The sequence below is a fragment of the Rhamphochromis longiceps genome, linkage group LG5, assembly GCF_057381845.1.
Source record: "Rhamphochromis longiceps isolate RC_006_pf linkage group LG5, R_longiceps_female_GT1.1, whole genome shotgun sequence".
Lineage (NCBI taxonomy): Eukaryota > Metazoa > Chordata > Actinopteri > Cichliformes > Cichlidae > Rhamphochromis > Rhamphochromis longiceps.
In genome coordinates, this window is record NC_140561.1 from 6,299,499 (window position 1) to 6,325,634 (window position 26,136).

Below are 26,136 nucleotides of genomic sequence, written 5' to 3' on the forward strand. Positions count from 1 at the left end.
AAGCAGTCAGATAAATCAAACTTTATTAAACTCATTCTTCTTGCTTCCTCCACTTCTGTACCATTGATTCATTAATGTTGAATTCTCTGGCAGCTGCTCTATTCCCATGTTGTTGCAGTATATTAATGACTAACCTCGTATTGTGGATGGATTATCTCAGTTGTTCTCCTGACTGAAGTTTGGTCCGTTTACAGCATCCTGCCATGCGATTGCATTTGTCTCTAACCATGAAGAACCTTCACGTTAACTTTTATAAGTGGAAAAGTGTTAGTGTTCGTCCTCCAGCTTCACTGTTTATGTTATGCTAACATAGCTGTGTCGCTAGCGATCACGTAGCACATCATTATATACCAGCTAGCCCAACTTCAGTAACCCTACAAACGTCACTGCTGTTTAGTTTCCTGTCTTCATTTATGTTGGAAGTGATAGCAGAGCTGTACGTTTGATTTTTTTCAGAAATCTCTCAGTCAGAACATGCAATATCATGCTTAGGTAACTAGCGAAACTAGCGAGCTAACTTCCGCTAGCTTCCTGCTAACTTCTAACTCCGTTAAATGTAATAACTTTTGTTTTCATGGATGCCTGGAAGTTAAACTTTATAGTTACACCTGGTAAAGCAGCAATGCTGATCGTTTTATTAAAGATGAAAGAATTTAGACAGTTTTTAACTCTAAGTGATGCTGCAGTGTTGTTTGACCTGAAGTATACGGAGTTTAGGACCCAGATTACTCCCAGATTTAAGAGCATCTTAGTCCGACAAATACGACAATAACAACGGCCGCTTGCATGTTCTGCAAAAAAATGTGCTTTGTTGTGTATCTGACGGACAAACACCAAACCAGTTCCACATCACGGAAGTTGCACCATTTTTACAAACCAATTCTGGTTCATCTATTTCACTCAACAATCGGCCATGTGCGTATGAAAACAAAGGCACTGCGCATGCGCGTTTTACTCCCATTCTATCGCGATATTTCATTTTCCTATCGTTGCCTAACATTATACCGGTATTACCGTGAACGGTATAATATGGCCCAGCCCTACCTGAAAGTCGGATGAACTGGTCATTGTGCACAGCTGCTAGTCATTTGTTCAGGTATAATGGTGTTATCAGTTAAGTTAATTTCTCTGGCTACCTTGTAAAATCCTACAAATCATATTTTGTCATTATAAATTAAGATTTAGTTATCACTGCAAACAAGTACATTCTCATTTCACCATTCTCTCTGCCTACTTGGTGCAAGACGCACATTTGAAACACTGAGATGCAGGAGTTATTGATCAGCTTATCTGATTAGAATGAAGTCGATGCTGTGACGAGCTGAAATTGCATTGTGTCTTTGTGGTAGAGCCAGCACCAATCAAATTGGTGCAAATCATACGCCGACCTCTAAAAAAGAAAAAAGAGAGAATGCTTTTCATGGCTTACAAGTCCTCCAATGATCTAGAGAAAACAAAAGACAGCTTTGTGTGATAAAGATGCAATTTCTCTGAGAAATAAGCCATTAGCTTTTCAGGTAATGAGATAATTTAACCTGTTATCGCGAGAAAACGAGCTTTGTTATCTCCAGATTACAGCTTTTAATAGCAATTGTGAGAGGAGACATTGTGGGCTTCTGTACATCCTGGTATATCCTTTTTTTGGTGACTTTGCCTTCACTTGATTCTCATCCAGCAACATACATCTACTGTAAGAAGATTAGTGTGCTAGCTATTGAGAGATTTAACCAAGAGGGCGAGCCAGGTCTGCAGAAGAGCACCTGAAGTGGCCTCCACTTTACTCAGGAGGACCAGGGTGCATAAGTCATCCACTCTAAAAACATATTTGCCTGGCCCAAGCTGGCCCACAGAGTTCAGCTTGAGTACACCTCTGTGTAACTGTCTCCAGATCTCCGCTTCCCCCAATCTTCTCTTTTGACCTCTCTTTTTCTGCCTCTCTCTAGGATGCGCACACACACACACACACACACACACACACACACACACACACACACACACACACACACACACACACACACACACACACACACACCTCCTCTACCTGCTGGCAGACTCCCAATATTGCTGTTTAGTACTCTACTCACAGAGGGAATGATACTATCTTCCAATAACACTGAGGGTTCATTTTTATTCCATCATGTAGATACCAAATTGAGGCCAGTGTGGGGCTAATATTGATGGCATTACCTTCCATCAAATGCTCTATTTACTTCTTCTATATCAATCTTATTCCTGCACCGCTCATTGTCTCTCACAAGTAATTTCATTCCAGGTTAATTTCATGACTCGATTTGGAAATATACAAAAGAACTAATCAATTTTCTTGTACTTAAGAATCTGCCATGTCTCTTATCCCTCAAATAAATATTGCTGAATGTCAGTGAAGGATTCACGTTATTGTTAGAGAAGGCCTGTTGTTTCTATTAATATCCTGGGAAGTAAAAGCACTATGGTGGGAGGATATGCGCTCATGTAGAGACTGCTCTTTTTGTTAAGTCTGTTTGTGGGCTCCCCAGTGCACTAACAAGCTAACTAACTTTTTCATTCCCTCACAGTATAAAGTACAATGAAGGTCACATTCAGAGTGAGTCTTAAAAAATAAAAGACAAAAACACTTGTGAGGACACAGACTTTGTATGAATACTCATATGTTTCAAGCCAAGTTCACTAAATCCACTCACAGTGCATCAGCCTCATTACAATCGTGAGCCCGATACAGAGAAGTATCATACAGAGACTATACAGACTGTAGAGGTAGCATAAGTAAATTCCCCATTGGGTTTAAGCATAATGTCAGTGCTTATAGCACCACTAAAATCCCATTTGCAGTCTCATCCAACTTGTCCAAGTGCTCCATCAAGAGCAATTACCAGCTGTTCATGAGCAGGAAGTCAGTGAGGGATCATGTCCTTTTAGCAGAACTAAAACCAATGAATTAATGGATTATATGTAAAACTGTACTTTATTTCTCACTTGGGTTTCAAAGCAGGTAGTTGGGACATTGCATGTATAAAAAGAGACACATGACAGTCTGAAGTGACACCATGTCAATCTCCAATAAGAAAAAAACGTGAAATACACTCAGCAAAACTATCATTGCGGTAAAACACTAAGTCAGGAAGTGGCTGAAACATGAGTCAAACCGGGCAGGGCTGTAGAAATACATCAACCCAGCAGCAGGACTGGGATCTGCTCCTTTGTGTGAAGAGGAAAAGGAGGAGCACTACCATAGCCCTACAAATCACCTCCAGCTGGCTACTCATCTATGTCAGAATCAGACTCAATAAGGGTGACATGAGGTCCTGACATCCTTTAGTGGGACGTGTGCTCACAGGTCAGCATTTATGCTGCCATTTGTGGTCATGCTACTCTGAGGGAGAAACTTGGAATTACTCTTTACGTGTAAGGCAAATATCAGGCTCTTCTTGCTTTAATAATATTAGAAATAAATACACTCAGCAAGATTCATTCATTTAATAAATTACAACAGAAGATAAACAAAATAAATAAATGAAATATTTATACTAGTTTGATTCTATCTCAGTCTGAGATTCTTTCCTGCTGTCACTTATGGTCATGTTAGTTTGTGCTTTCTCTGCTCGCACTGTGAGTGCAGGGCCTCACCCACAACCACATGGCACGTGGAGGCGAGCTGATGAGAAATAAGTAAAAAGCAATAAAATAATGGAGTTCATAGGGACACATTATGTTACTATGATTGCAATAAAAATAGTCCCAACAAGTGCTGGGAGAGAGATCAAGAGAAAGCATCATTATCATCATCATCAGAGCTCTATCACTACTTGCCAACAGTTTGGACTTAAGTCAAAAACTTTGTGCAAGCATCCAAAGACAAACTGTTGATACCAATAACAATGAAAGCAAAGCCAGACACCAATATCATGTCTGTTTGTTTTTGTTTTTATTTTTTTAGAAAAGTCATGAAACAAGGTAGTCTAGCATTGACTAAGCTAAAGACCATTAGCTTTGTTGTCCAGTTTTATATCGTTTTTATCCCTCATTTGCATTAGTGTAAACTGCTCTTAATGTAAAAAGCTTCTTTGCATACAGCTATGTTTTAATAGTTTATGTCATAATTACATCATTTGACTATTTGAACCTATTGCTCCATTAGTCATCAAGCTGATAGCTATCTCAGTTCATTTGGGTCTTTTTAAGGAAAGGAATAAAGAAGTGTGGGAACAAACCAAAAAATATATAAAAAATAGATTTAACTAATATTACAATCATAATTTTAAAATATATAGCCCTCCAAATAGCCTATACGATTAATTATTTTCTTTTATTTCACAATGATGATGGACACATTTTATTGTACAGCTAAGTCAAAGACAACCACCAGTGTTCTCTGTAGTTACTTGAAGCCAGTTTAGCTTTAGAAGAGGTTGGACAGCTTAGCCAAACTAGCATCACAGTTTCCAAACTGACATTGTGAAGTTGCTAATTAGAGGACAGTTCTGACATCTTTGTAAGGAAGTAATATCCCACTGTCTGCAACAATTGAATAATAACCCTGCTTTATCGCTGGCACAGAGGCTTCTCAGCCTTTATTTCCTATCTCTTGAAAGGCTGGCTGCAGTTAATACCATTAAGTTAGCTTCAAAACACCAGCTAGTGTTTGTTCCAAAACACAAGTACATGTTTGGAAGCCCAGAACTCCACATGCCAAGAATGTGAATAATTACTATTTGCTGGCACAAACATTTTATGAAACTTTTAGAGGCACAGCTAGATTTCATCCAAGATTTTAAAAGTACTTAAACTATTTTATTTTGGAAACCTTTTTTTCTTATTTAATTATTAGCATGATGACTATTTGGATCAAGTCATTACAAAAACTGATATTAATAAATAATAATAATCAAATTTCATCATATTTTGTTTAAAACTGTTATCAAATGCATTTCAGATTTAAATCTACTCCAAGTTGACTTCATGCTTTTAGAAATGCAGTATGTTGTGGGTCTGCAGGTTAACTTTGGGGTCATCCATCCTGGTTTCCCAGGGCTGATGCTGACAGTCTGCCTGTGCTCCCCTCCCTGCACTGCTTGTCTTTCTTGGCCGTGATGTAGTGCCCGGCATGTGGAAAGGTTAATTCCATTAGCCTGTGTGCTTATACAAGGATCCAACTGACACAACAGAAAAAAAGAAAACTTGGCATGAGGCTTTGTCAACACAAGGGGACTTCCAGCAAGAAGGCTGCAGCGCTTTAAAAGAAATGAAATATGGGAGAAATCACATTTATTAGCTTTTCACACTTTTCAAAGCTAAATTGTATTATCCCAGGTCCAGCTTTGAGGGCACAGGAAACTGAGATAGCAATTGAAATTTGGAAAGGCACTTTAGTTCTTACACTTTAGCCCGTACAAAATCTTTGAAAGTGCCAGTTGAAAGTTGTAATGAGAGGAGTAATCTATTTTTTTTGGTGTGAAGGCATGAAGGTTTCCTACAACTAGTGCATTGTGAGATGATGAAATTTAGTTGCAGCAGTTTTCTTGGGGTCATGAAATAAAAAGCACTTATTGCCAGGCTCATATCATTTAATTGGCTTGGCTGTGGCCCCCTGCCAGTTCATTACAAGATGCCTGGATTACATTTGCCCACATTACAATGTAGGATTCCTGCCATTCCCTTAGTAAATATGGGAAATCTCCACATTTGAGTGTGACTTTGATAGCTTGGCTCAGAATCAGGTCTTGAATTATTTTATTTTATTTTATTTTTTAGATTTTACTTGAAATCAGCAGAGAACTGAATATAGGTAATTTTCACTCAGATGCAATATATTTCCAGATGGAAGGTGAAGGTGCTGTGGGGAAGCTTGAACATGTGTGACACACAATTCCCTGCAGCACCATTCATCTGTGACTATTCAAACTTTATACTTGATTAGAAAACTCTGTGGGTAGAAAATGTTAATTATCCTAATCCTTGCTGTGATTGGACTGACAGCTGCTGGAGCAAAGTTGATTGTTAGGGAGGAGCAGTTCCCATAATATACTGGTGCAGCAGCTTTTTTATTTAGACAGTTCTTCCTCATCAGGATGTTTTTTTCACCTCATTAGGACCGGATGTATTGATTTGTGTGTGCCAGTGGAAGAGGGAAAAGTATTCTAACAATGACCTCAGCAATATTTTTGTTGCTCTGCGTAAATCTTTTTTTTAATGGACATTAGTCAAATAGAGGTGAAACATTTAGTTCTTGTGGTGGCCAGTTCTTGGTTGTAACTATGTTATAATCATAATTAAAAAGAAATTGTAACTTGTCTTATTTTGCCAGTTGTTCATGAATAATGCAGTTTTTCCAACATCAGTGATTTGTTTAGTAAAAGTACTGATGTAATGTTGGTAAACCTACCTGTTTCTGGGGCTGTTTAAATGATTTGTTGACATAATCGATGATGTCGACTATAAAAATTGGTCGATGCGATGTATACTAATAACACGTAAATGTGTTGTTGGAACTGCAATACACTACATCAAACTATGGGGGCAGTATTGCCTATGTCGCCTGCCAAGACAGCTCTCAATACTAAGGAAGAAGAGCGTAGCGCTAAAACAGGAGGAGGGAAGAAAATGTAAGCTGAGATTTTAAAAAGTGTGAAAGCATTTAACAGAAAACAAAGTTTAATGCACGGCACTGTTGCAGTGCACGGGCATTTAAAAACGCCGGCAGCGCAGAGCTGTGACGTCAGCACTGAATGGATCAGTTTTAGTGAGTTAAGTTAGTGCGTTGCATTGATACCTGCGAACATCATCTAACAGATAAGAGCAAGCCTCACTCCAGAGCATGTCTACGGCGATCGTGAATTCTTGAACAGAATCATCTTTAAACTGGGAAACTTGTTATTTTGGATTTAAAATAAATCCGTTTTGATTTCATTTGAAGCGATATTTATAGACAGAAGGCAGTTTTAGTTTCCTATTTGCACATTATTGCTTTGTTTAAATACTACTAGCACTTTTTGCTGTGGAGTGGGATGAGACAACAGGGTGGGCAGACTTGAGCAGGTAAGGTACTTGAGCCTAGAGCAGGAGGTTTCCCTACAGCAGGGGTGTCCAAACTTTTTCACTGAGGGCCACATACATAAAAATATAGGAGCGGCTGGGGCACTTACCAGAAGTTAGGTATATGACCTTAACTTTAGTGTATTAAAGTTAGAAAAGTCACTTAAAAGTGGTCAAATATGTTATATTGTTGAATATAATTAAAGACAAAACTGCCTTCATCACAGCTTTCCATAAATGGATCTTTATTGATTTATTCAGAAAAAGCTTTAGCTTCTCAGAACAGCAGCCTCTTCTTAGACAGAAAATTTACAGCACAGAGAAAAAACATCAGCTGAGATCAGCTGACTTTGTGTGCTGTGCACAGAGGTGTGTACTCTGTGTGTTAACAAGAAAAACGCATATAAGAAAGTGGTGCGCAAAAGCAGGGTAGTGGTGGCATTGAAGCGCATTATTGATATTTGAAGCATGTGTACCTGCACATGCATGCTTATTAACACACGGGTACTGTGGAATATATTTTTTACTCACCTAAAGTACTCGGGCTCTCGTCCACTCCCGCAAAAAAAAAAAAAAAAAAATAGCAGCTGTGCGGTTTAATGTTGGCTGACGAGTCTTCAATGCGTCGCACAACTGGATTTCTGGACATGCTGACGTTGTTGAAGTCCTGCACTTTTTTTCGGGCACATTATTTCGGAGACTTTAACGAGGCCGTGTTTTATGAGGTCTCCATTTTTTTTAAAGCATTTTTATTGTAATCACTGAAACTGAGGGATTATTTTCAACATTTTGGGTGGCTTTATCATCAGATAGCTAATAGCTAAAGTCTTTGCTCATTTAAAACCTGTTTTCTGCGGAGCCATTAAAGTTTTATAAAACTTATAAATACGAAACATTGTGAGCTGGCCAAAAGCACGACTCCTAATGAATAAAGGAAAGGCTACCTATTTATACAGTCATTGGATATTTCCTGTTTTGTGATTCTCCATAAACTTGTGTGGGAAAATCCCAGCAGATCAGCGGCTGCTGAAATACCAGCCTGTTTGACACCATGCCATGTTCACAGTCAATTAAATGGTTTTTTTCTCCATTCTCATGCTCAATCTGAACTTCAGTAGGTCATCTTTACCATGTTTTCATGCCTAAATGTCTTAATTTGCTACCATGTGGTTGGCTCATTACATAATCACATTGTTTAATGAGCAAGCAGGTAAACAGTTAATACAAATTCCCTGAATGAGGTTTTGTTCGTGGTGGTTCAGTGCTACACTGATCTTAACTTTTTGTTTCTTGTATGCTGCTCAGCCACATCATACAATTCAAACAGCTAGACCCAAGTTAAAAAGATGATTAGCAGGTACCATAAACCCAGTGTGTAAATACTCCTTATCAGACTTCTTAATGTGCTTCTATTAAAAACCATCTGCTTTGGCACCATGCCTCTTTTTCCTTTCAATTAGTCAGGCGTTGTGCATGTTTTCTGTCACATCCTGTGCTTTTATGCAGTCTACCAGCTGCCCTTTTTATGCTCCTTTTATTTTGTTTGAACAAAGAGGGTCATGCAATTAGGACCCATCAATCTAGAAGGAGGATACAGCAGGAATGCTGGTGTTTTTGACACAGTGTTGATTACAGGAGAAGCAGGCTCAGTATATTTTGAGGTTATAAACATAGAAAGTGAGAAGCTGAGAAGGATCTGTTGGGGATTTCACTGTGGTCAAAAACGAGCAAATGAACCATAAGGCATGGAACTGAGCCTATTTCCACTTATCATCTGGTTGATTTTTAAATAGTTGGTGCTAGATTGGATAAAACAGAAGAACTCCTGTCACTGCTTATTCCACCTAGTGGCTATCATTGGTTCTGTTGCTCATATTTTACTTGTGTATGTGGCTAAATTGCATGTTTAATGTTTTTTTCAAAGTCACTTTCTGCTGATGGGGAACTGAAAAAAAGCTTAACAATCTCTGAAAGTGACGATATCATAGTGCTTGCTTTGTCAAAGTGGATATCAGAGCCAACAGCCCGAAACTCTAAATTACTGTAATTACTGAAGAGGAAAGTAGCTTTTCCACATTTAAAAAGTTGTAACCACCAGCATTGTTTTACAAATATTTCAGCTCGGCAACGCTTGTTTTCAAGGCTCTTGTCCTTGTCTTCATTTTGTTACCTTTAATATAAGGCCAGGCGAGGGTTTTGTTAATATAGACATAACAATAATCAATCACAGCAAAGTGTCCCCATGGTTGATTAAATCTACCACCATATGTCATATATAAAATATGGAAGTAGCCAGTGTGGCACTACCTGTGGTATCTTCACCGTTGTGAAGACTGCAGCTTAGTAATTTGCTCATAGGTTAGTGACAATTTTACAGTGTAGCAAAAACTGTTTTATTTTATTTATTTATTTATTTATTTACTTACAAAATATACATCATCTGTGCAATAAGTTAGTCCTACCTGACTGGACCATTAGCACCATACTATTCACATTATCTGATATATCTTATGAGTATGCATTTCCCCCCTTGTGAGTATTAACTGTGTTTGAGGAATAAACTGATAACTTTGTCTCAACTAAACTGGCTCTCTAAGGCTGGTCTGCTGTGGATGTTTGTTAAACCTTTAAATATCAAGCACAGTTACCTCAACAATAGAGTAGTATGCTGTTTGTTCATAACAGCAGTTATTATGTTAACAAAGTAGCAAATGCTGTCAATCATTATCAGGGTCCGTGGGTCGATGACATTAGGTTTTGAGATTTGGTTGGTTCACATTTTATTTTGGATTTGTGAAGCAGTCCTTTAGTATTTGGTCTTTTAAATTTGGTTTTATTTCAGAGTGTCTCTTGAGTTTTTGTTATTTATGTTTCTAATTCTTAGTTCTTAATGAAACGATGTTAGTTCCCTTTTATGTCACCTCTCTCCTAGTTTCTAAGTGTAGTTGGCCTTGTCATTGTGTTTATTTACTTTTGGTCCAGGCCTGGTTTATAGTGTTGTGTTAGATTCATGGGTCTTAGTCCTGGTTTCCTGTTTTATTTTCTAACCTTGTGTGTGTTCAGCGTTGCTTGTCTCTGTCTCAGCAGTTAGATTTTTGTCACCTGTGTCTTGTTTTGTTCCCAGATGTTTCCTCTCTGTTCCGATCTCCCCTCTGTGTACAGGGAGTGCAGAATTATTAGGCAAATGAGTATTTTGTCCACATCATCGTCTTCATGCATGTTGTCTTACTCCAAGCTGTATAGGCTCGAAAGCCTACTACCAATTAAGCATATTAGGTGATGTGCATCTCTGTAATGAGAAGGGGTGTGGTCTAATGACATCAACACCCTATATCAGGTGTGCATAATTATTAGGCAACGTCCTTTCCTTTGGCAAAATGGGTCAAAAGAAGGACTTGACAGGCTCAGAAAAGTCAAAAACAGTGAGATATCTTGCAGAGGGATGCAGCAGTCTCAAAACTGCAAAGCTTCTGAAGCGTGATCATCGAACAATCAAGCGTTTCATTCAAAATAGTCAACAGGGTCGCAAGAAGCGTGTGGAAAAACCAAGGCGCAAAATAACTGCCCATGAACTGAGAAAAGTCAAGCGTGCAGCTGCCAAGATGCCACTTGCCACCAGTTTGGCCATATTTCAGAGCTGCAACATCACTGGAGTGCCCAAAAGCACAAGGTGTGCAATACTCAGAGACATGGCCAAGGTAAGAAAGGCTGAAAGACGACCACCACTGAACAAGACACACAAGCTGAAACGTCAAGACTGGGCCAAGAAATATCTCAAGACTGGTTTTTCTAAGGTTTTATGGACTGATGAAATGAGAGTGAGTCTTGATGGGCCAGATGGATGGGCCCGTGGCTGGATTGGTAAAGGGCAGAGAGCTCCAGTCCCACTCAGACGCCAGCAAGGTGGAGGTGGAGTACTGGTTTGGGCTGGTATCATCAAAGATGAGCTTGTGGGGCCTTTTCGGGTTGAGGATGGAGTCGAGCTCAACTCCCAGTCCTACTGCCAGTTTCTGGAAGACACCTTCTTCAAGCAGTGGTACAGGAAGAAGTCTGCATCCTTCAAGAAAAACATGATTTTCATGCAGGACAATGCTCCATCACACGCGTCCAAGTACTCCACAGCGTGGCTGGCAAGAAAGGGTATAAAAGAAGAAAAACTAATGACATGGCCTCCTTGTTCACCTGATCTGAACCCCATTGAGAACCTGTGGTCCATCATCAAATGTGAGATTTACAAGGAGGGAAAACAGTACACCTCTCTGAACAGTGTCTGGGAGGCTGTGGTTGCTGCTGCACGCAATGTTGATGGTGAACAGATCAAAACACTGACAGGATCCATGGATGGCAGGCTTTTGAGTGTCCTTGCAAAGAAAGGTGGCTATATTGGTCGCTGGTTTGTTGTTGTTTTGTTTTTGAATGTCAGAAATGTATATTTGTGAATGTGGAGATGTTATATTGGTGTCACTGGTAAAAATAATTGAAATGGGTATATATTTGTTTTTTGTTAAGTTGCCTAATAATTATGCACAGTAATAGTCACCTGCACACACAGATATCCCCCTAAAATAGCTAAAACTAAAAACAAACTAAAAACTACTTCCAAAAACATTCAGCTTTGATATTAATGAGTTTTTTGGGTTCATTGAGAAAATGGTTGTTGTTCAATAATAAAATTATTCCTCAAAAATACAACTTGCATAATGATTCTGCACTCCCTGTATGTATAGTGCTTTCTTCCTTCCTGCTGTTGTCAGAGCATACTGTTAACTTCACACTGTTAAGTTACTGTTTCAGTCCCTGTTTGAGTTCAGGTTCTCTGTGTCCTAGTGTGTCCTAGCCACAGTTTTTAGTTGCTCTTCTCTTGGACTTGTTTTTTTTCCGTTTGATTTTGTATATTGGACAAAAATCAAATGAAGGACTCGCCTTTTGATCAACTCCACCGTCCTCTCTGTCTGCATTCTGGGTCCTTACTTCCAAGTCCTTCACATGAACCTAACTATATGTGTTTTGAATTTGGCTAATGATGTTACATTTAACAGCTATGTGCCATTTGTGAATGAGCCAAATCGGAGAGCTGATTCTTTGTAGTGAATGAGATGGAAGAGCAGAATCTTCAGTCACTCGTTCTCAGTCCATGCAGGCAGGGCCAGGACTTTATTTTGATGGGCACAACATGTGGCAAATCACAAGCAAAGACAGACTACGGTCATGCAATTATGTGAAAGGAGAGGGTTGTAAGTGCAATGGTACAGGCCAGGTCCACAGAGAGGCAGAGAGATGGGGAACTGGATTTAAATATAATTGCACTGAGAAAAAGTGAAGAAACAAACAAAGAGAGAAAAGGCTACAAATATGAAAATGTAAAGCTATAAACTGTAAAATGAAGATTTGGCCAAAATAATACCCATTTATAAACCCCATGTATTTTATTCCTAGTATTAATAAATGCATAAGAATTAAGGCTTTTATGAGAACACTGAATGCAAAATTGTTTCTCCGCACACCAACAACTCACAATTGTTAAATTAGGCTAAGATAAAAGGCTCTGAACGAAGAGCAGTTTGGAAGACATGAAAGCCTGCTCTTCTGTCTGGTATTGGATGCAAATTCTAAGAAAAGCTTGGCTATCTGGCATCCTTAGATGAGATCATTAAGTGGGTTTTATCTGCCTTCTTCTATCTCATCCTTGCCAGTTACCAGTTAGTTTAAGGGGGAGTGTCACGTTTCCCCACAGCAAACAGGGGACCCACACTTGCAGTCGGAGGTCTCCCTGCTGCAGTTGCCTTGTTTACAATTTGCCGTTGATTTTGCTTTTGACAGAGGACAGGTGAATCTTTTTGTTGGTCTCACACTGACAGATCATGATTTCCTTTGGGCACATCATCAGTTCTTGCTTACTTTGTTCTTTCTGTTCCCCTCCTATCGTCCCCACTCCCAGCCTCCTTCCGACACTCCCCTTGCTGCACTCGCTCTCCATGTCATCTGAAAACAGTAGTGACAAAGTAGAACATCTAAAGTTCAGAAGTGTCTCATCAAAGCAGCTTTGTACAGGCAGCGTACCATTATGCCATTAGTAAAGGATTTGCTACGCTTCAGTGACTTTGTCTCGGGGAAAAACATGGCATGGATGAAGGTGTCAAAGCACTACCACCTCTGCCAGCATTTGTTTCACCTATCTCTATAGAGTGGAATTCACTACAGATCACACTCATTAGCTGAGTATTGAGCACCAGGAGCCAAAAAGGCTGACAGTTTTTCTACTGAAGGGAGAGTGAAGAAGACAAGAGCCCTATTAGCAAGATGTGCTGAGAAAGACAACCTGCGTATAATGAAGGAGTCCTTCAAGCCACATACGTCTGGCTGGTCTTATGCTCCCTCAACTGGTCCAAAAGCGGTGAAATAGAAGAGTCCCTATCATTTTCCAGAGTGAGGCTGATGGACGTTAACGACACCCTCATCCTTTCAGAGCCTTTTTAACGATGGAATTTTCCTCCTCTGTCTTTGAAAGGATCTGTCCCTTTATGTGACCACCGGCTCTGACATGACATCCTTTGGAATCTGTGGGGAGCAAAAGTCATGCTGGCATCTGTCATTACACACATGCCTACCCACACATCTGGCCAAGGTCAAAAAACCAAATATGTCATGTTCCTTTATAATTTAGGTCATTTTGCTTGTAATTTCCTGCGTGCCTTAAGCTTTAGTTTACGTGCCAATTTCTGACCATCAGCTGCACTGAGACAAAAATGCAGAAAAAGGCATCTGCCAGCTCTTATTAATTTCACATAAAAATCCTCTGAGCCAGACTATGATTAGAGTAAAATGTTGAACCAAGGAAAAACAAGTTCCCTGCAATGTTTGTGGTTTGATCTAGGCTAAAGCAGCTCTGAGGTATCAGAAGAATATTTTGACAGTGCTGAGGTACAGCTAAAGTAAACCTCATGCATAATTTACACTGCTTGTAAATAAGTATTAAGCAAAGCTACAAAATCAGACTGGATGTAGAAGATATGGTTGGTGTTCTTGTTTTTCTGGCCTGTGGGATTTAACTGTCCTAGACCTGCTGGTCTGGAAAAAGCAAAGAAGGCAGTTTTACTTTTTTAATTGACACCATAATGTTTCACTGAACTGCCTTCAGATATGTATGATACAGAAATCCAGCCAAATATGGCTGCTTTCCCTTTATGAACTTTCATTGTTCATTTTGACCTGGTCAGAAGTGCATTATCTTGGTTTTTGGCTTCAGATGAAGTTGCTATTATCAGTCTTTGCAAGCTGCAAAACAAATGCAACCATTTTTTCTCTTATTTTTTTGAGTATGTCGCTATTCCACTTTTAGTTCATTGTTTTTCCTGATTGATATTTTTGTCATTTGCAGATCTGAAAGTGAAAGTCCGAGACGCGTCAGGTATGTGGTGCCCGGCTCGCTGTACATACGCTGTCATTCTTTTCTTATGCCCTTCTAGACGTCTGCTGCTGTGCACTCTCACTTATCAGCACTACCCTACCCATATAACTATACTGCTATCCTCGGGGAAGCAGTGATATCACAGTGCTCCCTGCTGTGTTTTCTCTCTGATTCTTCTTTTCCATCGATAGATTTATTCCTCCAGGACTGTTTTGTTTTGTACTTAAAAAAACACATTTACGTTTCGTATCAAGGACTTTGCAAACTCTGACTGGTTTAAGAGGAGAATTGTATAAACTAGATAGATATCAACTCAAGTTACGCTAGTCCTAACAGATTCACTGATTTTAATGCCAGTCCACTTCAGCTGATTCCCTTCATGCTCTTTAGGCTGCTTTAGCATGGCTGCAGTTACTGCATATCTGCAAAATGCTTTGTAAACCACCTCCACCCCAGCTCCTTCTTTCATGCTGTTTCTGTGGCTATGTGAGTGTTCCTTTGACTGCAGCTGTCCTGGCTGGAATATATTAGGTTCACACACATGAACGGCTGTATATGACTGACCATCTCATTCTAAAATCCTAGCTAATATTATGCTGGTAAGATTTTCATCATAGGATGTGCCTAGCTATAAAAATATCAATGACAAGGCTCTGCTTTCAGCTGATGTTAGATGTTGATTTGGATAACGTAGTTTCAACATCAACAGTACAATGATCGTAACTTCTTAGCATCCACAAGGTAACCCCAGCTCATGGTTATGTTTTTAAATAATCTGTTAAGGTTTTACATGTAGGTGTTCTAGACAGGCCAAAATGGACTGGGGTGTGTCATTAGCAGTGTTGGTCAAGTTACTTGAAAAAAGTAATCAGAAAGTAATTACTGATCGTGTGATGGCTGTGTAGGATAGTTGCTCCCGACATTTTTTCTACCCCAATTTACCTAACTCGAAACATAAAAAGTTTGGATTTATCTTTGTGGGGTACTATACCAAGGAATAGAAATGCCCAGAAAATCCAAGAAAAAGGATGTAGGAGAACGTACTGAAGCGGAAGAAGATGCTTCGTCGCAAGCTAGCAGCAATATGGAAGAAGACCAGCAACCCGATGCTAACGCCACAACGAAGGACCACCCAGCTACGATGGACATGATATTAAAAGAATTACGTGCTTTTAGAAAAGACACAAATGATCAGTTTAATGCTATAAGGGAGAAGGTCGTCGGCATTGGTATAAGACTCGACGAAGCAGAGGGACGCATAGACGTAATGGAGACTCGAATCCAGGCCTCGGAGGAGCTGCTAATTGAAATGGCAAATTTTCAGTTGCGATGCGAATCTAAGCTACTGGAATTAGAGGGACGGTCACGTCGCAAGAATCTTAGAATATATGGCGTGAGGGAAGGGGAAGAGGACAAATTTCCATCCGTTGTCAATTTTGTAGAGGTTCTATTTGAAAAGACAATGAGTCTCTCCCGCCCCACGGTGTTGGGAATTGAAAGAGCACATCGAGCCGGTGGCAAAAAACCCCCGGAAGGAGCCCCTCCACGCTCAATTGTAGTTAAACTCGCAAGTTATCGTAACAAAGAAGACATTATTAAGAAGGCCTGGCAGGCTAAGGGCTTCAACTTTATGGATTCTAGGATATATGTGGACAATGACTATGCCCCGGAGATACAAAGAAGAAGAAAGGAATATGCGACAGCGAAGAAGGTGCTTAAAGAGAACAATATTCGCTTCCAGACGCCTTTCCCGGCCAAGCTAAGGGTGTTCTACAGAGAGGGAATTGTGACATACAACACGGCGCACGAAGCGACTACCGATATGGTGAAGAGGGGATTATCGGTAGAAGTTGTGAAAGACAGAGACTCATTCTTGGATCAAATAAAACAGCACACTTGGCAAACAAGTACGAAGAAGAAAGGTGGAAACTCGACTCCAAAGCTGGGTTTCAAGGAACGCCTTCAGATATTTAGGCACCAAGATGACAGTGGATAAACAGCAAGTGTGTGACGGAGCACTATACTAGAGGTAAACTCAAGAATATTGAGACCTAAGATGAACTGAGAATATGAATTTTATTTCGATTTACTTGTTTTGTTATATAATTAGTTAATCTTATAAAGAGGGCATATAAAATTACATTAAAGTCGGGTCATTTATTTGCACAATAAGTTGGACCCTACAGACCACTGGGCTTTCGGCCTGTGTGCCGGAGAGGGCACTCTTCCACAAGTGGACAGAAGAGTTTTTCCCTCACCAAATATAGCTAATATAGCGATTATGTTTTTGGAAGTCAACATGATTATATGTTTTCGTTGTATAATGGGGTTTTTTTTGGGTTTTTTTTTTTTTCTTCTTCTTTTCTTTTTTTCTCTTTTTTTTCTGTTTTGGGGGAGTACCTTTCGATCTTTGGCTATGTACAGAGATTGGAATTATATAAGGTCGTACATCAATGCCCTGTAAGGTAACTAAAATAGTGTCATTTAATGTAAATGGTCTGGGGAGCCATATTAAAAGAAGTAAAATTATGTCAAAAATAAAAAGAGAACAAATAGAAGTTGCCTTTATACAGGAATCTCACTTATCGAAGCTCGAACATGATAAATTAAAGAAATGGAAATTTAATCAGTATTCCTCTTCCTGCCCTCAGAGTCCTAAAAGGGGTGTGGTAATTCTAATCTCTAGTAGGTTAAATTTTGAATGCATCCAAGAAATCAGTGATAAGGAGGGGAGGTTTGTGCTAGTCAAAGGGTACCTGGAGGGTATACTGATTACTCTTATAAATGTATATGCTCCCCCAGGATCAGAGATAAAATTTTTCAAAAAGGTTTTTGAATTGATTGTTGGAGAGGCACAAGGTACTCTGATTTTGGGAGGAGATTGGAATGTTCGCCTCAACCCGTCCTTGGACTCATCAAACCCACACGCTCCGGGATTGAATAAAACAACCAAAAACATCAAATTAATCTTAAAGGACGTAGGGCTCATAGATGTATGGAGAGAACTAAACCCCAACAAGAAGGATTATACCTTTTTTTCTCACCCTCATTCATTTTATTCTAGATTGGATTATTTTTTTATGTACCAAAAAGATTTTAGCAGGGTGATCAATTGCAGGATAGGAGTGATGGATTTATCAGACCATGCCCCATTGTACCTGGAAGTAGTGCTTGGATACGAAAGAAGAGTTACATCCTGGAGATTAAATACAAGTATTCTAAGCACGATGAAAGAACAAATTAGTCAAGATATAATAGATTATATAGCGGAAAATAATAATGAAGAAGTTTCCCCAAGTATTCTATGGGACGCCCTAAAAGCAGTGATAAGAGGAAAACTCATAGGTTACAGCGCTAATTTAAAAAAGAAGAGAAATGAGCATTTAAGAAAACTCCAGACACAACTACAATATCTTGAAGATGCCCATAAAATAAGCGCAGTTACAAACTTACAATTAGAAATACAAAAGAAGAAAAACGAAATCGATGAAATTTTTTCAAGTGAAATACAAAAAAAATATGGTTTTTTTAAAACAAAGATACTATGAGGTAGGAGGCAAATCTGCTAAATTACTGGCTTATAAATTAAAAAAACAACAATTAGAAAATACAATATATAAAATAAAGGACCCTCAAACAAATAACATTGTGTATAAACTTGAAGATATACAGTCAGCCTTCCTAAAATTCTACAAAGAACTATATACACAACCTAGAGTGGATATTAAAGATATGATATCTTTTTTAGATTCATTCGACTTACCAAAGTTGAATGAAAAACAGAATATAACCCTAATCAAGGACATATCTGAATTTGAAATTAAAAAAGCTATTACAAAATTGAAACCGAATAAATGCCCAGGCCCAGATGGATTCCCATCAGACTGGTATAAAGAAATGAAAGAGGTACTGATTCCTTTGATGAGAACATCATTCAACTATATTTTAAAGACGGGAGTAATTCCCCCATCTTGGAATGAGGCTTCTATCTCTATAATAGCTAAAGAAGGAAAGGACAGGCTTGACTGTGGAAATTACCGCCCCATTAGTGTTCTTAACCAGGACTTTAAGATATTTACATACATTCTTGCCAAAAGAATTGAAAATATTCTTGTTCAGATAATTAGTTTGGATCAGACTGGTTTTATTAAGCAGAGACAAACGCAAGATAATGTTCGCCGAACACTACACGTTATTGATTATGTTAGGAAAAATAAAATTCAGATGGTCCTTATGAGCTTAGATGCAGAAAAGGCCTTCGATCGGGTTAATTGGGAATTTTTATACAAAGTCATGGATAAATTCGGATTCCATCAATCGTTTATCAGGATTATACAAGCATTATATAAATCACCAAAGGCAAGAATCAAAGTTAACGGGGCGCTTTCAAATGTTTTTAACCTACAGAGAGGGACACGTCAGGGTTGCCCTCTAAGCCCCTCACTCTTTGCTCTCTTCATAGAGGCCCTGAGTCAAAGTGTAATACAAAGCAATACTATTACTGGAGTCAAGATTAGGGGTCGAGAGCATAAGATTTCCTTGTTTGCTGACGATATTTTGATTTATTTGACAAATCCAAACACTACTTTCCCCAAGCTATTGTCACTTCTGGAGATCTTTAGTTCAATATCAGGTTATAAACTAAATATATCGAAGACTCAGATATTAACTTTTAACTATGAGCCCAATTATGAAATTAAGGCTAAAGCCAATTTGAAATGGGAAACGGAGCAGATGAAGTATCTTGGAGTAAATATTACTAAAGATCTGTCTAAGATATACAATGCAAACTTTAATCCTTTAAGTTATAAAATAAATGAGGATATTAAAAGATGGAATTTATTACCATTTTTAAATTTTGAATCACGTATAGATACAGTTAAAATGAATATCTTGCCCAGGATGCTCTACCTATTCCAAACACTCCCTGTAGAAATAACTGACAAACAATTTCGGGAATGGGACAAAATAATCTCTAGGTTTATATGGCAGGGGAAAAAAACCACGGATTAAGTACCAAACTATTCAGTTGGCTAAAGACAAAGGAGGGTTGGGGTTCCCATGTTTGAAAGACTATTATATTTCTGCTCAATTGAGGACATTAGTGTGTTGGTGTAATGTAGATTATCAAGCGAGATGGAAAGAACTAGAAACAGTGACCTTAAAAGATTCTCCAATTCAGGCAATTCTAGGGGATGTGACACTTATTAAAAAACAAATTCATCAAGGAAACCAATGGATTAACCTACCTTTAAAACTCTGGTTACAATTTCTTAATAAGAATGATTGGATTGAAGAGGTTAGGATTTTAAGATGGTGCGCTTTTGATAGTGATTTTTTACCTAATGAATTAGACGTAAGATATAAAACATGGTCTGGACAAGGTTTAACGGCATATTGTATGTTTTACGATAAGGGAATTCTTAGGGACTTCCAATCAATAAAAGATCAATACCAGTTAAGTAAAACGGACTTTTTTAGGTTCTTACAAATTAGGCATCATCTATATAATTTTATACCTAAGAGAACAGATCTTTTTTCTTTACCTGTTCTGAGTATATTTGTCAAGGCTTATCAGGCTGACACAGGCCTTAAGGTGATTTCAAGATTGTACAAGGGTATACAAGAGGTTAAGAAGTGGAATACTACCTACATCAAAAAAAATGGGAAAATGAAACAAATATAGCAATATCAGATAACATTTGGTATGAGCAGTGCGCTTTTCAGTGGAGAATTTCTAGTTCTAATACATGGAGATGTTACGGTTGGAAGAGTATCTGTAGGTTTTTTATTACCCCTGCACAAAGTAAACATTATTTTAATCACTCTAATTGCTGGAGAAATTGTGGGGCCCAAGGAGTAAAACATTTTCATCTGTTCTGGTCTTGCCCAAGGATCAACATTTTTTGGGTATTGATCCACTCTGAGTTGCAGATTATTTTTGGTATGCAGCTTCCCTTTAATTGGGACGAACTTTTGTTTGGATATTTATACTCAGTAAATGTAGATAAAATGTCTAAGCAGTTGTATGGTATCCTGAGTTTGGCTGCCCGTAAAATTATTACCAAGAAATGGCTTAGTGTGAAAATTCCATCACTGGGTGATTGGCATGAGACTGTACATGGGATGTTTAAAATGGAAAGAATTACCTTCATTAAAAGACTCCAGTTTGATATATTTAGTGAAATTTGGGGTAAATGGAAACACTACATCCGGTTAAGGAGACCCGATCTTGTTTGAATCTCTGTAACTATATATGCCACATTTCTGAATCGTTATGTGTTTATATGTATATGTTAGTATGTATGAGATTACAAGTGAACACATATGTAAGTAGGTATGTGTATGTATGCTTAAGAATATGGGTGTGTGAGTGAATATGTGTGTGCGAGTACATACACACTAGAGGGTACACCCGTCTGTTTGTTTACCCTCTTGAAGTAAAGTTTCTGTGATGAAACGCAGCTATATGGACTGTACCAACTTAAGCTAATTAGGGAGGTGTTTTTTTCCTTACGTCTGTCCAATTTATTTTGATTCAAGTGATGACATCTGCTGAAAAAGTGTTAAAATAAGTGTTAAAATCTGCAGTTGCACTTGAGACTGGCTCCAATAGCAATGTTAAAATGTTTAAATTAACAATATTAAGAATCATGTTTATAACCTGCTACAGAAGACTATGTATAGTTTTTTCCCCCTCTTAATAACAGCTGTGTAGGATTATTCTTAAATAACTCAACTGGATACTCGTAGGGCTTAAAATTATGAGCATGGCTACTTTGACAAGTGTTGTGTGACTCCACTGGACCTCTAGTGACACATATAACTGTGAAGCTGAATTTAAGAAATAAGTGCTTAAAGTTAAGGTTTTAAAAACATGTTCAATGTCATCTTCTGTCAGTAAGGAATGTTTTGTCACCAGGTTGGTTGGATGGTTGTCATCAATAGACTTACATTAGTTTATGTTAGCTAGCTATAAACAGAACCACTAATTCAGGAGAATCAGTCTCAGGGGGTCACTTTTGTGCTGGCCCTGGCTGATATACCATGAGTTTTATGTTCAAACCGTGGATATGCTGCCCACTTTCACTAAGTGGTTCTTAGTAGTTTGGCTAGCTGCACTGACAGGAAAATCCTCATGTTAGCTGTAATGTTGGGGTTTGTGAAGCACTTTCTAAATGAGGACTGTGTGGAGGAGAGCCTGTTAGAGCCTCTAATACTGTACATGAGAGTTATAATGAAAATCTTTAAACTTTATAGTATTAGATATTGTGCTGGAGCAGGGAAGCATTCTCACTTCTGTTGGAAAGGATTGCTAACACCTGATGAAGCATACAGTCACAGCTCATGGGTTATGTTTTTATATGTTACTGGCCCCATTCTGAATACATTAAAGTTTGGAATAGGCTTGATACATTACGCAGTTGGCCAGCCAGACATGTTTCTGATATCACAGTTCTGTGAAGCTGCAGGTATGGTGAAAGTGGAAAAGGATTTCATCAGCCTATAAAAAGGCAAAGACTTACAGGACTGAATTGTTGACAGAGTAAAGCCTCTCTCTTTATCAGGTCAAGCATAAACTCTCATGAGCTTATGCTTGGGAAGGATATTGAAGCTTTGTAACAGCCTTCAGTGCACTAACAGAACCTCATTCCAGGAAAATGGAATTACCTCAGCTGTAAGCAGTAGCCCCACTTTAGCAGAAGACAGTGTGGGATATTGAGGGGAACAGGGGGTCTTTGTGTGTGGTGGCTTACAGAAATCATCACCAGCTCCTGAGAGATGACTGTCAGCTGTACTGTTCCACTTCACGTCTCCACTGTGGGACTTAAAAACTGTCAGCAGTGTCTTATTGCAAGATCCTGCCTGTGGCTGCGTTAGCTGCAGTGGCGTTTTGATGAAACAGTAGGACACCATACTGATGACTCCAAAGTGGTGGTTCAGATTCACTCCGCTGACAGGAAAATTACTTTTTGTCCATTGACCACAGAGGTTAGCAAATTACCAATAGACCTGCCACTCCACTCTTAGAAGCTATATGAGCTAGGTTTTAACTATGCAGCAGAGTGGAACAGAGGTGGGAGTGAAGGTGTTCAGGCTGTACATTCAAAATTTTAACAGCAGATGGATGATAGTAAAGCTGCAGTGTCTGTTGTCTCTGTTATTAAATTTGCAGTGGAGTGAAAGTAATGAATATATTTGATGATTATTTTTCAGATCTAGCAGCTGGAATGCAAATATTTACTCCCCAAACAAGAGCTTTTCACTCTTTTCTTTTAATCTGAGCTTTGTATTTTATATTAGTCTCAAAGGAGTCGGACATGAGAAAATGTTTTGTTTGTTTTACTAGATTTGGAGAGAAGGGTCTGGCTGCAGCCACTGTGGAGCTCCACAGTAAGCAGAAACACGTGACCTCGACAGCAGGTGGAAACACGTGACCTGCATAGATTCAGTGGAAACTGTCAAGTGGATCATAAAGGCTGGGACAGAGTCATTCATATAGATGCCCAATATTGCTGCATGGCTGAGAGCGGCCGGTTCGAATCCGACCCATGTGTTCACTGTACCCTTTCAAATAAAGTCATAAAAAGGCCAAAAACCCAACATGGAATCCTAACCATACTGTGGAGGTAATGTGTTTCTGCCTACTGTGGAGCTTCACAGTGGCTGCAACCAGGTCCTCTTGGATTTGGAGGGATAGATCTTTTCTCAAGGAGAAGTGTCACACAAGTGTTGCATTTCCACTGTGTCATCCCTGGTGACAACCCCCAACGCTAGCTCAAAACTCAAAATCTTATGGAGTCGTTCTTTGTTTCCTGATTGTTGAAACTTTTGAGAATAGAGTTGTTGGTTTGTTTGTTTGTTTTTTTTGGGGGGGGGGTTGCTACAGTGCTAATCACTGCGCCACCAAAAATACATTTTTTATATACTATTTTAATAGCAAAGTGTTAGGGTTAGAGTCATGTACTGATTCTTATATAATGCTTTTCTACTCTAGTTGAGCGCTTAAAGCACTTTTTAACATGCCTCATTCAGCTGCTTTCTATCTGAACTGCAACTGTGAGCAACTTCAGGTTCAGTAGCTTGCCCAAGCATACTTTGGCACAGAGACTGGAGCATCCAGTTATCACTAATCTTCCAACCTTCCAGTTAGTGGATGATTTTAAATATTGATATTTATTTATTTTTGTGAGTTATCCAATAACTAGCACTGTGTTAATCTCTTAAAATCAATCATGTCACTGGCAACCCATGTGAGGAAACGACTGGAAAACTAGGGTATATTACAATTGCAGGGAAATTTCCTGAATGCATTTTGACAAACTATTTTATTTTTACATTTTTTGCATTTGCAAATGACCTAAAACAAACTACCCGCAACCCTAGACAATGTGCCAGTAGCCTGATAATCTCATCAAAGCATTTTGCCGATGCTCATTTTCATGAATCTAATTGGCTAGTTTTGTTGGCAAATGATTTGACATTTTATTTCTCCCAACACAGCTCTATCCACTCACCAACTGTCAGAGATGAAGAAGTTGCCACCAAACAATCCAAAGAGAGATCAGTTTGAACTGAATAAGAAATCTGAGATGCAGATCGAGAGGTCCGGAGCTAATTATAACTGATACCAGCTCATGCTGTGCCACATCAAGGAGATCAAAAATACATAGATCAATAAACAATTGAAGACACGTTCTTCTAATTTGCCTGATGGCAGTCCAAGAAAGTTAAAGGACATTAGCATACCCCATGTATTCCCATGTCACCTTAGAAAATTGAAGGGTCAGAATTGCTGCAGAAGGTTAACTGTTAATAGTGTCATTTTATTTATTTCTTTATGACTGTGCCATTGATATTCATTTTAATAGCAGGCTTCAGGATAGCTATGACAATAGCTAAACCAAGACATTGGACAGAGTGAGAGAAAATATGGTGTGTATCCAGAACTCAAGGTCGGATTTGGCAGCGGGGAAAACCCTAACTTCTGGCAGAGGAGTGCAGCTTGTGGAAAATACTCATAAAACCCACATAATGAATTCTTTGTGAGTCCCATGGACTCTCTTTCAGAAAGAAACCAAAGAAATACACCTCTGCACTTACTCGAGTAGTCATTTTTAACCATTATCTAACAGAGAAGAAAAATCTCTTTTTTTGGAAGTTTGCTAAATTGCCCACAGATACAGTAGGGGGAGAAAATTATTTGATCCTCTGCTGAATTACAAATTCACTTCCAAAGAAAAGAGTCTTAATTTTTGTAGTAGTCTCAATTTATTGGAGAGAGACAGAATATTAACCAGAAGTCTGTGGAAAAACAAACACATGGCATAAAAGTTATCAATCGATTTTCCAATGACATTAAGTGTTTGCATACCTACAACCCAGTCAGAATCTTGGCTCCCACAGATTGCGTGTGTTTCCATAGGTTTCGTTACTGCGTAAACTTAAGTTTTAAGTAGTTATAGTGTACTTTTACTTTACATTTACATCTCCTGGCAAAACACAAACATCTATTCTGCTCCTGTGCTTATATTTGACTTATGCATTGTATATAAAGCTGTGTTACTACTATTGTACTGTAATGCTGCTATAACTACTAACACCTTGTTTTGATGGATTCACACTTCAAATTAACTTCAAATCAGTGTTTGGAAAAGAAGCAAAATGCCCTCTGTATACATGTTGCTGGCTAAGCATCCTTCTAAGTGATCTTAGGAAGAGACTGTCTTAACACGAAATTAAGGTATCGAGGAGTAATGTTAGAAAAAAGGCTGAAGATTTTTATCAAAGTAAAATCTATATGAATATCTAAAAATATGTATATATTAGGGGTGCAACGATACACAAAATTCACGGTTCGGTTCGATACTTTGGTGTCACGGTTCGACATTTTTTCAATACAAAAAAATGTTCATGCTTTTTTAATTTGTCATTTATTAAAATTATAAATATATATTTTAACTCAAACGTACAGTTTTTAAATTGAATGGTGCTGAAACAACAAACGGATAAAATAATAAATCTATCTGATCGAGGAATCACTCATCTTTGGAAAAGAGAGTTTATTACAGAGAAATGGCTCTTTCCAAAATAAAAGCTATACTATACGCTTCTTCTGGGCTATATTCTCAGCAGCATATTAAACATATCAGGTCCCCATAAGGAGAATCATGTGCTAACGGCTGTCTAAATGACTCGGGTAAAGTTTGTAGCATGCGTGCTTGTTGTTTTTGTCTGCTTCCACTTGTCTTTGCACTAGGATGCTGTTGGAGTAAATGTGCAGTCATGTTCATTTTGTTCCCACTAGTGCTGTCAGCGTTAATCTGAAATGACGTTAATGCCACAACACGGCCAATCTCCGTTAACGAGCTACAGCGGATCGCCCCGTGCGTGGGGCTGGACGGCCAACACGTTAACGAGCAAACTGCGCTAACGCAGTAGTTCCCACCCATGTAATTGAGCATTGCGTGGCACATCCAACATACTGTTTTACTTTAGTCCATGACTCGCTTACCTTCAGGGTCATACGTCACATGAAAACCAAAATAATTCCAAACGCCAGATCTGAATGAGGGTGGGGGAGGTTCAATTTGCCATGTTGCAACGAGCTTAGCTTCTGTCTTGCTAGCTTGCGCTGTGCTTAGTGGATCTGCGCTCGACAGTGCAGCCTAGGCGGAGTAGTCGAAGGCAGATCCACT

At 38.8% G+C, this 26,136-nt stretch overlaps 1 protein-coding gene across 2 annotated transcripts in view; it reads left to right on the plus strand.

The window, feature by feature from the left end:
• iqsec1b (IQ motif and Sec7 domain ArfGEF 1b) overlaps positions 1-26,136 on the plus strand; it is a 238,243-nt gene that overhangs the window by 45,849 nt on the left and 166,258 nt on the right. Inside the window, exon 2 of one of the 2 annotated variants that reach the window (XM_085405545.1) lies at positions 14,408-14,437. In XM_085405545.1, coding sequence (XP_085261671.1) covers positions 14,408-14,437 — 30 coding nt within the window. Of the gene's footprint in view, positions 1-14,407; positions 14,438-15,971; positions 16,467-26,136 lie in introns of those variants that run through there. The other variant, XM_085405551.1, reaches the window with a different exon arrangement.